The sequence below is a fragment of the Lepus europaeus genome, chromosome 11 (genome assembly GCF_033115175.1).
Source record: "Lepus europaeus isolate LE1 chromosome 11, mLepTim1.pri, whole genome shotgun sequence".
Lineage (NCBI taxonomy): Eukaryota > Metazoa > Chordata > Mammalia > Lagomorpha > Leporidae > Lepus > Lepus europaeus.
In genome coordinates, this window is record NC_084837.1 from 115,216,245 (window position 1) to 115,229,574 (window position 13,330).

At 58.9% G+C, this 13,330-nt stretch overlaps 1 protein-coding gene across 1 annotated transcript; it reads left to right on the top strand.

The window, feature by feature from the left end:
* Window positions 1-3,775: 3,775 nt before the first annotated feature.
* On the top strand, window positions 3,776-12,643 carry GRAMD2A (GRAM domain containing 2A). The gene is made up of 12 exons (XM_062204884.1): window positions 3,776-3,827; window positions 5,685-5,777; window positions 6,225-6,408; window positions 6,707-6,782; window positions 7,256-7,359; window positions 8,032-8,130; window positions 8,319-8,390; window positions 8,792-8,854; window positions 10,395-10,539; window positions 10,665-10,767; window positions 12,240-12,344; window positions 12,556-12,643. The coding sequence occupies exons 1-12, from the start codon at window positions 3,790-3,792 to the stop codon at window positions 12,557-12,559; spliced, it is 1,086 nt and encodes a 361-aa protein (XP_062060868.1). The 5' UTR covers window positions 3,776-3,789; the 3' UTR covers window positions 12,560-12,643.
* Window positions 12,644-13,330: the final 687 nt, after the last annotated feature.

A 13,330-nucleotide genomic window follows, 5' to 3' on the forward strand; every position in this document is an offset into this window, starting at 1 on the left:
GTGACAGGCGGAGTCTCCATTCCAGGGCATGATGGGAAGGGCTGCAAAGTTCTGTGTCACCATCCTGCTGATCACATGGACTGGAGTTGCTTTTACTTATTTTGTATTCTTTTAATTTGCATTTATTTATTTTTAAGATTTATTTATTTGAGAGGCAGATTTACAGAGAGAGAGAGAGAGAGAGAGAGAGAGAGATCTTCTGTTTGCTAGTTCACTCCCCAAATTGCTGCAATGGTCAGAGCTGGGTGGATCTGAAGCCAGGAGCCAGGGGCTTCTTCCAGGTCTCCCACACAGGTGCAGGGGCCCAAGCACTTGGGCCATCTTCCACTGCTTTCCCAGGCCATAGCAGAGAGCTGGATTGGAAGTGGAGCAGCTGAGACTCGAACCCACATCCATATGGGATGCCAGCACTGCAGGTGGAGGCCACAGCGCCGGCCCCCAACTTGGATTTATTGTCAGTGAGGATCACGTCCGCGTGGCACGGGGAGCTCATGCCTGGGTTCGCGCGACCACGGGCCCTATGGGGACGGCGGCCCACCCAGGGGCTTTGTTCACTCGGAGATGCTCAGTGAGCAGAGGGTCTACACCTGGACTCTTCAACTGAGCGTCGCGCTCTGCAGTTTCAAGCACATGCAGCAGAAACTCCACTCTTTTTGGGCCACCGACCCTGAGGCCACCCCACTGCTCGGCCTCGGCACCCCCCAGCCCCGCCCTTGTGACGGTGGAGTGGTGCATGTGGCCTCTGTCATCTGATGTCCCTCACACACCCGGTGGCTTTTTGGATTCGCATACCCTTGATGGCCTGGGCAGTTCCTCAGGGGCTCTTTATTTTGTGAATGACAGCTACAGGGGCTGGTGCTGTGGGTAGTAGGCTAAGCTCCACCTACAATGCTGGCATCCCATGTGGGCGCTGGGTCATGTCCCGCTAATGGCCTGGGAAAGCAGTAGTAGATGGCCCAAGTGCTTGGGACCCTACACCCATGTGGGAGACCCAGATGAAGCTCCTGACTCCTGGCTTCAGATCGGCCCAGCTCTGTGTGGGGAGTGAACCAGAAGATAGAAGATTTCTCTCTCTCTCTTTCTCCCGCTGTCTGTAACTCTGCCTGTCAAATAAATAAATAAGTCTTAAAAAAAGAAAGAGAACGCTGGTGCCACGGCTCACTAGACTAATCCTCCACCTGCGGCTCCGGTACACCCAGTTCTAGTCCTGGTCGGGGTGCTGGATTCTGTCCCAGTTGCCCCTCTTCCAGGCCAGCTCTCTGCTGTGGCCCAGGAGTGCAGTGGAGGATGGCCCAAGTGCTTGGGCCCTGAACCCGCATGGGAGACCAGGAAAAGCACCTGGCTCCTGGCTTCAGATCAGCACAGTGCACCGGCCGCAGCGCACCTGCCGTGGTGGCCATTGGAGGGTGAACCAACAAGGAAAACCTTTCTTTTTGTCTCTCTCTCTCTCTCACTGTCCACTCTGCCTGTCAAAAAATAAATAAATAAATAAATAAATAAATAAATAAATAAGAAAGAAAGAGAAGAGAAGAGAAAAATACGGTTTCAGAGAGAGAGACACACAGAGAAAAATCTTCCATTCACTGGTTCACTCCCCGAATGGTTTCAATGGCCAGGAGTTGGCCAGGCTAGAGCCAGGAGCTTTTTCCTGGTCTTGCACGTGGATGCAGGGGCCCAAGCACTTGGGCCTTCCTCTGCTACTTTCCCAGGCCACAGCAGAGAGCTGGATCGGAAGTGGAGCAGCTGGGACTGGAACCAGCGCCCTTGTGATAGGCGGTGCTGCCAGGCCAGGCCCTTGTTTTTTCTTAATACACATTTTTCATGAAGTTTTGGTACCAAAATAAATTCATTTTTAAAATATTTATATTTTTTAAAGATTTATTTATTTATTTGAAAGTCAGAGTTGCACAGAGAGAGAAGGAGAGGAAGAAAGAGAGAGAGGTCTTCCATCTGCTGGTTCATTCTCCAATTGGCTGCAACAGCTGGAGCTGCGCCGATCCGGAGCCAGGAGCCAGGAGCTTCTTCCGGGTCTCCCCCATGGGTGCAGGGGCCCAAGGACTTGGGCCATCTTCTACTGCTTACCCAGGCCATAGCAGAGAGCTGGATCGGAAGTGGAGCAGCTGGGACTCGAACCGGCGCCCACATGCAGGCGGCAGCTTTACCTGCTAAGCCACAATGCCAGTCCATGAACTTTTTTTCCAAAAAAGATTTATTTATTTAAAAGCCAGTGTCAGAGAGGCAGAGTGAGAAAAAGAGAGAGGGAGAGAACCTTCATCTGCTGGTTTATTTTCTAAATGCCCACAGCAACCAGCAGGTCTGGGCCAGGACCATAGCCTGGAGCTCCATCCAGGTCTCCCACATGGGAGGCAAGGCCCAAGTGTCTGAGCCATTATCCACTGCTTCCCAGGCCTAGTAGCAGGGAGTTGGACTTGAAGCAGTGCTCTGATATGGGATCCTGGCTCCCCAAGCATCGGCTTAACTCGCTGCACCACCATGCCTGCCCCCTCCCAATGAAAGGACACAGACCAAGGGAGAAACAGAAGGTGGACGAGGTGAGTGGGACCTGGCCCACAATCACTGGTGCATGGACAGGAAAGACACCACAGACAAGAGGCAAATGACCAGCTAGGGAAGATGTTTGTAAAAATGCTAAACTAAAGATTAGTATCTCCGGCTGGCGCCGCGGCTCACTTGGCTAATCCTCCGCCTGTGGCGCCGGCACACCAGGTTCTAGTCCTGGTCAGGCCGTCGGATTCTGTCCCGGTTGCCCCTCTTCCAGGCCAGCTCTCTGCTGTGGCCTGGGAGTGCAGTGGAGAATGGCCCAAGTCCCTGGGCCCTGCACCCGCATGGGAGACCAGGAGAAGCACCTGGCTCCTGGCTTCGGATTGGCACAGCGTGATCAGAGAGCACACAGAGACCTTTCTGTCTGTCTCTCTCTCTCACTGTTTAACTCTGCCTGTCAAAAAAAAAAAATTAATATTTCCAACAAAGAATGTATATAAGGAAAGAGTCATATAGGTGATTCACAGATGAAATTCCAAATGTTAGCATATATTTGCAGGGAAAACAATCCAGCCTACCAGCAAGCAGAACTACAAATGAAAACAGCATGGGGGGACTGGCACTGTGGCACAGCAGGTTAAAGCGCTGGCCTGAAGCGCCAGCATCCCATTTGGGCACCAGTTCTAGTCCCAGCTGCTCCACTTCCGATCCAGCTCTCTGCTATGGCCTGGGAAAGCAGTAGAAGATGGCCCAAGTCCTTGGGCCCCTGCACCCAGGTGGGAGACCCAGAAGAAGCTCCTGGCTTTGGATCGGCGCAGCTCCAGCTGTTGCGGCCATCTGGGGAGTGAACCAACAGATGGAAGACCTCTCTCTCTCTCTGTAACTCTGTCTTTCAAGTAAATAAAATACATCTTAAAAAAACAAACAGCATAGTGTTAGCATGGTGGCATAGTGGGTTAAGCTGTGGCCTGCGGTGCCAGCACCCCACCTGAGTGCTGGTTCGAGTCCCAGCTGCTCCACTTCTGATCCCGTTCCCTGCCAATGTACCTGGGCAGGGAGCAGGAGATGCCCAAGAGCTTGGGCATGGGAGACCTGGGTGGAGCTGCAGGCTTTCTGGCTTCTGCCTGGCCCAGCCCTGGTTGTTAGAGCCACTTGGGGAGTGAACTAGTGGATGGGAGGTTCTCTCTCTCCTTCTCTTTCTCTTTCCCTCCCTCCCACCCTCCCTCCTTCTCCCTCTTGATCACTCTGCCTTTCAGATAAATGGATAAAAAAAACAAAAGAAACCAAATGACGGCAATACAAGTCCACCAGGCACACCTGCACAGGTGAGAGGTGTGGAGCAGGCAGAGGCCGCACGGTGACGCCAGGTGACTGGTGTGGCCCCTGCATTCTCAGGCTAAGTTCACTTCTGAGGAATGGTCCCTGGCGTCGACAGTGACATGGAAAACTGCCCTGGAGGCTCGGGGAGCAACAGGTGTAGGCCACGGGGCGGGCATTCGGCTCAGCACTTACGTGACCCTGGGTTTGCCTGCTTCCCACATCTCAGTGTCTGCTTCCCGCTCCTGGCTCCAACTTCCTGCTGACGCACTCCAGGGGAGGCGACACTGACAGCTCAAGGACTTGGGTCCCTGCCACCCACGTGGGAGACCTGGATGGGGTGCCAGGCTCCTTGCTTCAGCCTGGTCCAGCTCTGGTTGTTGTGGGCGCTTGGGGAGGGAACTAGTGAGCAGAAGATCTCTCTTTCTCTGTCTCTCCGCCTTTCAAATCAAAATTTAAAAAATCAAATTTAATAAAAATCGAGTTTAAAAAATGAGGTCTAAAAATTATGTGCCACATGATCCACTTATGTATTTATGCAGAAACCTTTTCTTTGGGTGACTTATTTATTTATTTACTTGTTAAATGTGTAACCCACTGTGGCACAATGCCAGCCCCCTTTGGTGATCATTAAGGAATTTTTTTTCTTATGGGTGATTGTGAGCGTATGTATATATATTTCTCATTTTCTATAATGAGCATAAAAAATCAAGGGGAAAAAAAAGGCATGTGAAAGTTATCACTCTGGACAATGGACTGAGGAACGAAGGGTGGGGTCAGTGGTGCCACCATCCCCGTGAGACCCAGTAAGCACAGTCACATGACAGGTTCTGATAAGCACATTGCAAGGTGCTAACTTTGACCCTGTGCGAGCACCCTCAGGGTGCGTGCACGCCCTGATGTCCCTGGAGATGCAGTGTCAGGGACCACGGTCCCCATGCCTGTCTGTCGCTGAGTGTCAGAGCCCTCCGTGAGGCCCGGGTTAAAGGCCCCTGGCCACAGGGCCGTGGCTGTGCCGGTCGTGCGGGTGGGGTGCCCTGGCTTTCTCTGCGGAGCACGGCATGGCCTGTCCCTCGGCGGCCTCCGTTTGCTCATCTGTATGGTACTGTGCAGGGCCTGGCAGAGCCTGGGGACAGATGGGACGTCCTGGTCACAGCTGATTGCGGCCTTGCAGGTGACGTGCCGGCTCCAGATCGGCTGCGGGCCCGGCTGCTGCAGCGCCATAGAGCCCGAGCCTTGGCAGAGCAGGAGTGAAGGGACTCACGGGCCCTTTCTCTCGGACATTTTTCAGATGCTTTGGCTCTCTGTGGCCACCTGCAGTTCCTCCCTCCCCCACTGCTCAGCTGGGATGAAACTGCCCGGCCCACGTCCCTTCCCGGCCCACGTCCCTTCCCGGCCCACGTACCTTCCCAGAACCCGAGGGTTTACAGAAATGCTGCCGGCACCTCTGAAACCTTCCCTTGCAGTGAGCAGGTGCCTGGTCCCGCCCTCCCGTGGGGCAGGGCTGGAGGCCCCGAGGCTGTTGCGAGGGAGTTTCCTACTGGGCCAGGTGCAAACTGAAGTTCAGCTTCCAGGAGAGGAGGCTGAGCGTGCCTGAGACTGCCACTCCCCAGCCACCCCCAGAACTCTGGCTGCTGCTTCCCGACCGTGGCAGTCGGAGCCAGGCTGCGGGGGGGTGAGGCCTGGACAGGGGCAGCTGCCCCGACTTCCCCGGACACCCACTCCCAGCCACCCCCAGAACTCTGGCTGCTGCTTCCCGACCGTGGCAGTCGGAGCCAGGCTGCGAGGGGGTGAGGCCTGGACAGGGGCAGCTGCCCCGACTTCCCCGGACACCCCCTTCCAGCAGTGCGCCTGCTTCTCCCTAGCAAACAGCTCACGCCGGGAAAGACGGCCTCTCCGGGGAGCCCTGTGTCCTGCTGGAGGGAAGCAGATCGAGTGCCGGAACCTCCAGCCTGCAGGTAAGGCCCCTCGGGCTCAGAGGTGCAGACAGCTTGGGGGTGGGGAGCCCCCAGCAGGAGACCGCTAGGCAGGGCGCCCCAGGCTGAGACCTTGCAGGGCCGGCCAGGGTGCTGGAACCCAGCAGAGCACAGCCTTCTTGGGTTCCGAGCTTCCTCCTGCCCACAGGGTTTGCATTTGAGCACCACCCCTGTGTTCCCGCCTTGCCAGCCTCCGGTAGCTGTGCTGAGCTGCTCTGTGCACAGCTCTGCGCCCCACCGTAAGGCAGCATGTTCTTCCTGGACCCCGGCTCCCCACCCCCACCCTGCCCCCAGGCTGGGCCCTGTACCTGCACTGCTTGCTCCTCTGCCTGGCCCTGAGCCAGACACTGGAGTGAGTCCCAGACATCCAGGGAGGGGCGACTCCTCAGCCTGGCAGCCCATGCCCTTCTCATTTTGCTGTGTTCCTAGAGAGGGGCTGGCGTCTCCAGTCCCTGCGCAGAGCTGCTGGCCCGAGACCCAGGCGGAGTGGGCACGGAGGATGCGTGGGCAGGGCTCCGGGGCCTCCTGTCCCTGGAATGCAGCGTCCACTTGCAGCCTGCACTGGCCAGAGGGCTCCAAGGGCGGAGAGATAAAGAAGTGTGGCCGGGCAGGGGTAAGTGTGCAGGGCTGGCTTCACCCGCCCCTCCCCGGGGAGGGCCTGGGCTGCCTGCACCCGGGGCTCGGTGACATTCGTCTGCTTGGTCACCAAGACCCGTGTGTGCGGTGGTAGGGGGAGCAGAGCAGGGGGTCCCCTCCAGTCACAGGCTGCTCTCAGGACTTATGTGCTTGGAGTTTGGCTCTTGGCATCTGCAGGCCGAGTCTCTAGGCCTCCCCTGGTGTCCCTTCCTGGTGATGAGAGAGGGCCCACGGAGCTCCCGGGGCTTCTCCCACCAGCCGGCATGTGTTTGCAGGCCCTGCTGAGTAAGTCTAACCAGCAGTACCACAAGCTGTTCAAGGACATCCCCATGGAGGAGACGGTGCTCAAAGGTGAGCTATGGCCGGAGCAGCAGCCGGGGTGCTGGGGGCTGGCTGCTCCGTTCCTTGTCCAGAAGGGAGAGCCAGGGCTGGGTTGTGAAGGTCCCTGCAGGCGTGCCAGGCGCCTGCACCTCACGCCTGCTCTGCTCGCCTTGCTGTCTCCTTGTCTCTGGCTCAGGCCCTCACTGAGCGTGCGCAGGGGGCAGCTGGCCAGCCAGGGCCCTCTCTCCAGGCGGGTAGGACAGAGGCTTCTCCCGGAGCCGAGAATCCAGGGTTGACATTCCGCAGGGACCTGCGCAGCCTGGGGGGCCTGGAGGCGGGGGGAGGAGGGAGAAAGACAAGTCTGGTTCCTGCCTAGAAGCTCGCAGAGCCCCAGGGGAGCAGACTGTTTGGGGGAGGGAGGAGGCAGCCAGCCTGAACTGGACTCTGGGCTCCTGGGCTCTGGGGCGTCTGGTCAACCTTGCTTCCCCCCGCCACTCTCCCAGTGTGCTCCTGCGCCCTCCAGAGAGACCTCCTGCTCCAGGGCCGGCTCTACATCTCTCCCAACTGGCTCTGCTTCCACGCCAGCCTCTTCGGCAAGGACATCAAGGTGGGCACGAGGGGAAGGGCTGCTGTGGCCCCCGCCCCTTCCAGAACACGGAGACCTAGCACGTGGCCTGAGCTGGCCTGAACTGCTCACAGACGCTCCTGCAAGCGTCTCGGAAAGGCCTCGGGGGCCCCGGCGTGGGTGAGCACTGCTTGTAGCGCCGGTGTCCCGAAGCAGAGCGCCCTTCCCATCCTGCTTCCTGCTAGTGTGGCCTGGGAAGGCAGTGGAAAGTGGCCCAAGTCCTTGGGCCCCTGCCACCCTCATAGGAGACCTGGATAGAGTTCAGGGCTCCTGGCTTCCGCCTGGCCCAGCCCTGGCTGTTGCAGCCATTGAGGGAATGAACTGTGGGTAGAAGAGCTCTTTGTCTCTCCCTGTCATGCTGCCTTTCAAATAAATAAATCAGTCTTAAAAAAAAATAGTAAACTAGGCCTCGGGCACTGGAAGGAATGTCGCACGCAGGGAGCTGTGACTTGGCCAGGAGGTGGCCGGGGAGCCGTCACTAGGGCTTGGGATTTGCCAGGTGGCCTCGTAGCTACGAGGGTCTGACCTCACTGAGCACCCAGCGGTGAGTGCTGGGCAAGGTGGGGTAACGGGAGGGTGGTGTTCCGACGCCCCCGTGAGCAGGGGGCCGTGGCGGACGGGGGAGGCCTGAACGAGTGTGCGTCTCCCTCTCAGGTGGTCATTCCGGTGCTGTCGGTGCAAATCATCAAAAAGCACAAGATGGCGCGGCTGCTTCCCAACGGCCTGGCCATCACCACCAGCACCAGCCAGAAGGTCTGTGAGTCTCCAGCCGGGTCCCCGCCAGCCCCGCTCCCCAGCCTGCCCCGGCCCACTCCCTTCTGCCCGCCACACGGCTCTCCAGGGGCAGCTCGGGCTGTGGGGCAGCCGGCGGAGGGCTCCTAGCCGGGGGTCTTGCTCATGCTCACGGACCGCTGTCACCGCCCGTCTCCTTCCACGTGCAGTACGTCTTCGTGTCCCTGCTCTCCCGGGACAGCGTGTACGACCTGCTCAGGAGGGTCTGCACACACCTGCAGGTGCGGAGCTCAGGGGCAGGAGTCAGGCCAGGCCCGGATCCAGGTCCTGGGCGGGGCTGTGGGGGCGGGGGTGATGTGTCCAGCCCAAGGAGCAGGCGTGGGTGGAGCTGTGTGCCTGGGCTTGTGTCTCGGGGTGGCACGGGCCTTTGTGGTCCCCGTGGGGATCTGTCTGCACAGATAGGAGCATGGGGCAGCTTTGCTGTGGCCCCGGCCTCTGGGGAGGCAGAGGGGCAGTCATGTGGGGTTTACCCCTCTGCTCCGGTGTTAAGTTGGGCTCCCGCAGACTCTGGGCACTGGGTGTCATGGACACAGTGGCTGCATGGAGGTGAAGCCCTTTCCTGGGGGGGGGGGGATGCTGGTGCTTTCTGTGCCTGACTCTGCCCGTTTCCTCCCCTGCTCAGCCTTGTAGCAAGAAGACTCTGAGTGTGCGGAAGTACCCAGAGGAGCCCAGGTGTGAGCCCCTGGTGAGAGCAGAGCCCGGGAGCGCAGCCTGTGTCAGGGCCTCCCCGGAGGGGTGTGCAGCGCGCAGCGGGGTCACCAGGCCAAACAGCCTGTGCCGTGCCATGCCAGGGGGTCCCCCAGCTCTTCCGGGCTCCCTACCCTGCCGAGCAACCAGGTCCTCAGCAGATTTGCTGGCCTTCCAAGAAGAAGGGGAACCGGGCCCACAGAGCACTGGCCAGGTTGGGTCCCCCCCCCCACCCCGTGTAGATGCAAGGCCAGCACCCCGTCTGCTAGGGAGGGGGTGCTCTCTGGGGATAGAGATGTCCCTGGGAGGAGCCGGGAGGCCGTCCCTGTGGAGCCTGGCCAGACGTGTCCACAATTTGCGGAGGTCCTAGCAGTTTCCTGTGGCGGCCGGGGCCCTGGGTAGGCACAGATCTTTTAAAAAACTTTATTTATGGCCGGTGCCGTGGCTTAACAGGCTAATCCTCCGCCTAGCAGCGCCGGAACACCGGGTTCTAGTCCCGGTTGGGGCACCAGATTCTATCCCGGTGGCCCCTCTTCCAGGCCAGCTCTCTGCTATGGCCCGGGAAGGCAGTGGAGGATGGCCCAAGTCCTTGGGCCCTGCACCTGCATGGGAGACCAGGAGAAGCACCTGGCTCCTGGCTTCGGATCAGCGCAATGCGCCAGCCGCAGCGGCCATTGGAGTGTGAACCAACGGCAAAGGGAAGACCTTTCTCTCTGTCTCTCTCTCTCTCTCTCTCACTATCCACTCTGCCTGTCAAAAAATAAATAAAAAATAAAAAACTTTATTTATGTGAAAGAGAGAGAAAAAGAGGGAGATGTTTTTCCCCCATCAGCTGGGCCATTCCTCAAATGCCAACAATAGCTAGGGCTGGACCAGGCTGAAACCAGGAGCCGGGAACTCCAACCAGGTCTCCCAGGGCCTCTGTTCCTCGTGAGTGGCAGGATCCAAGTACCTGGGCCCTCGCTTGCTGTCTCGCTGGGACATTATCTGGAAGCTGGAATGCGATGTTGGGACTGAAAACCCAGGCACTGTGAAATGGGATCTGGGTGTCCCTTGAGCGGGGTCACTGCTGAGCCAGGTTTCTGGGGCAGGCACAGGCTGGCAGTGGCCCCAGGGTGATTGAAGTGACTATCAAGTGTGTCACCAGGCATGCGGTGTGCTCATTAGCACGTAGCGGATGGAAGGTGATGTTCCCGCTTGTGTTGATGGGGTCTCTGAGTGCCCTGCCCGGTCAGTGAGCCACTGACCTGAATTGCAGAATTGCAGGGGGGACTAACGAGGAGCCCTAACTTACCCTGCCGCAGCCCTACTGTGCCAAGCCTTCTTGGGCTGGGAGCGCAGGGGCGCCTGGTTTGGCTCACGTCTGAGATCCTGCCAGACGGTTCTACAAAGGCCGTCTTCCAAGACAGAGGGTTGGTGTGGTCCCTGAAGAGGAGCGGCAGGTGGTTGCCATGGCAACCCTTCCACCTGCTTTGGCTCCCTGGGTGTGGGTGGGAGGGGGGAGAGGCGGTCATCCGTGTCCCCCGTCTTTTCGGCAGGAGGTTCGCATCCCCGAGATGAAGTGGAGGAACGTGTGCCCTGCCTCCAGGTCCCTGTCTCTCCCAGATGACATCCCGTGTGTCCCTCGGGCGCCCGCAGACTCCACAGACAGCTTCTTCCCCTCCAGGAAGCCTCCGGGGTCTGGTGAGCCCACGGGGACTTAGCTGACTTCCCACGTGAAGAAATGTCCATGGCGGGAGGGGGGCTGGCCCTGGCAGGGGTGGGGGGCCTGGCTACCTAAGCAGGTGCCTCCTGTTTTTTTCTGGCAGAGGCTGTGGCCACCGCGGAGGACCCGCTGCAGTGGGAACCCCCCAGGAGCGGCCCTGAGCTGAGGCTCTGGGATTCACGCCTCCTCAAGGTCGTCTTCGTGCTGTAGGTGGCGCTGTTGGGAGGAGGGCAGCCCACCCCGTGTCCGGGGCTTGGAAAGGGCCCTGGAACAGGGGAGGTCATGGTCAGGGGCTTCATACAGGCCTCCCACATGGGTTCAGGGGCCCAAACAGTTGGGCCATCCTCCGCTGCTTTCCCAGGCACATTAGCAGGGAGACGGATGGGAAGTGGAGCAGCTGGGACTTGAACTGGCGTCCATATAGGATGCTGGCATGGACTTAGCCTACTATGCCACAGCTCTGGCCCCAGATTTTGTTATTTTTAAGAATATTTTCATTTTATTTGAAAGGCAGTAGAGAGACAGAGAAGCGGTGAAAGGAGAGAAACTGAGAGAGATGGAGAATCTTCATCTGCTGGTTCACTCCCGCAAATACCTGCAGAAGCCGGGGCTGGGGCAGGCCAAAGCCAGGAGTCAGGAGCATCCAGGACTCCTGTGTGGATGGCAGGCGCTCAAGTACCTAAGCCATCACCTGCTGCCTTCCAGGGTATGCGATAGCAGGAAACTGGACCAGAAGCGGAGCCAGGATCTGAACCCAGGCGTTCAGATATGGGATGCAGACATCCCAAGTAATATCTTAACTGCCTGCCTCCTCCATTTTTATTCTTTATAAAATGTATTTATTTATTTGAGAAGCAGAGTTACAGACAGAGAGAGGGAGAGACACAGAGAAAGGTCTTCCATCTGGTGGCTCACTCACCAAATGGCCACAACACCCAGAGCTGGGCCGATCTGCAGCCAGGAGCTTCTGCCAGGTCTCCCACACGAGTGCAGGGGCCCAAGCCCTTGGTCCATCTTCAGCTGCTTTCCCAGGCCACAGCAGAGAGCTGGCTCAGAAGTGGAGCAGCCACTGCTGGTGTTGCAGGCAAACGGATTACCTACTATGCCACATCGCTGGTCCCATCCATTTTTATTCTGAAATCAATTCAGGGCAAAGGCTATGCTGTGCGGAGGGGCTGGCGAGGGAACCGCTGAGAGGAGGAGGAGCTGCTCCGAATGGGGACACCAGGGAGTGGCCGACCGTTGGCTGGGGGAAAGCCTGCCCAGGGATGATCGTGGCCTCCTGACTGCCCACCATGAGGGCCGTTTCTAGAACCCCTGGCTCCCCGGGGACGGTCCAGGCACTGGCCAGTGCAGTGAGTGTGGCGGGAAGTAACAGGAACAGCCAGCCCTGGCTCCCCCTCTGCGTCCCCCTGCTCTGGCTCAGCTGGCTTGTGACTCACTTTCAACACCTGCGGGGGCAATGGGCCTTCCACCTTTGGGTGCAGAGGAGGTGGGGACAGCTGTGGCTGTCCGGGCTCTGCTGGAGCACCCAGGACTGCGGGGCTGTGAGGACGCCCCTGGGAAGAAAGGTGCCCAGGCCTGGACGTTGCTGTCGGTCCCCAGGGTTGGCACTGGCGCCTTCAGAGTCAGCCTTTTTCTGGATGAAAGACTGAGCCCCGCCCGCCCCTCTCCCCAGGATCTGCTTTCTGGTCCTGGCCTCGTCCTACCTGGCCGTCCGCATTTCGCGGCTGGAGCAGCAGTTGTGCGCCTTCACTTGGGAGGGCCCGGTCCCAGGGCACAGGTGAGGCCCTGGGTCATCCTGCTGCCCTTGGATGTGGGTGGAGGTCAGGGTCGGGGCCTGGCTGCACTCGGCCCCATCCTCAGCCAGCTCACTGGCTCTCAGCAAGAGTGGAGTCCAGTCTCCTGGGAGGGAAAGGCTTCCCCAGCCTCACACCTATGTCTGTCTGCCTTTCCGGACTGGCTCCTGATCCAGGCATCTTTGCTGTGTGCAGGTGACACCTGCTTGCCTGTTGTCCCCACTCCTCCAAGAAGAACATTCCACATTCCATGGGACCTGCATTGTGGTGTAGCAAGTTAAGCTGTGATGCTGGCATCCCGTATGGGCGCCGGTTCAAGTCCTGGCTGCTCCACTTCTGATCCAGCTCTCTGCTATGGCCTGGGAAAGCAGCAACAGATGTCCTGAGTGCTTGGGTCTCTGAACCCATGTGGGAGACCCAGAAGAAGCTCCTGCTGCTGGCTTCGGATCGGCCCAGCTCTGGCTGTTGCAGCCATTTGGGGAGTGAACCAGCTGGTAGATCTGTGTGTGTATGTGTGTGTGTGTGCGCGCGCTTTAAAAAAGAACATTCCAGGTGCTGTCCCCTCGGCTCATGCTGCTGCTGGGCTGATGGAGTCTGAGGACATTCTAGACCCCCCCCCCCCCCAGCGAGGGAGCTGAAGTGCCTGCTTACAAGGTGGTGGCTCCTGCACGTTTTGGGGCTCCAATGCGAAGCCAGGTTTTTGGAACGAGTTGAGGACTTCTGTGCCACTTCAGTGCGAAAGAATCCAAGCTGCGCCTTGGGAGCCGTTCCGGGGCCGGTGGCCACGCTCTGTGTGTGGAATGCAGCTCTGTCACGTGGCCACCCCACAGCGGGCTGTGCTGGTGGGACTTGTGGGCTGTCTAGGCCCTGGAAGTCCCTGCTACAGAGCCGTGCGGGGAGCCAGGCATGGGGCTCTGGCCAAGAGGAGCTGTGTTGCTCTGTGCTGAGGGAGAGACTGCCCACAGCAGGG

Coding starts and splice junctions, on each gene's coding strand:
- GRAMD2A (XM_062204884.1), top strand. CDS start 3,790: ATGACGGCAATACAAGTCCACCAGGCACACCTGCACAG. Junction 3,828..5,684: donor CACCAGGCACACCTGCACAG/GTGAGAGGTGTG, acceptor GCTTCTCCCTAG/CAAACAGCTCACGCCGGGAA. Junction 6,783..7,255: donor GGAGGAGACGGTGCTCAAAG/GTGAGCTATGGC, acceptor CCACTCTCCCAG/TGTGCTCCTGCGCCCTCCAG.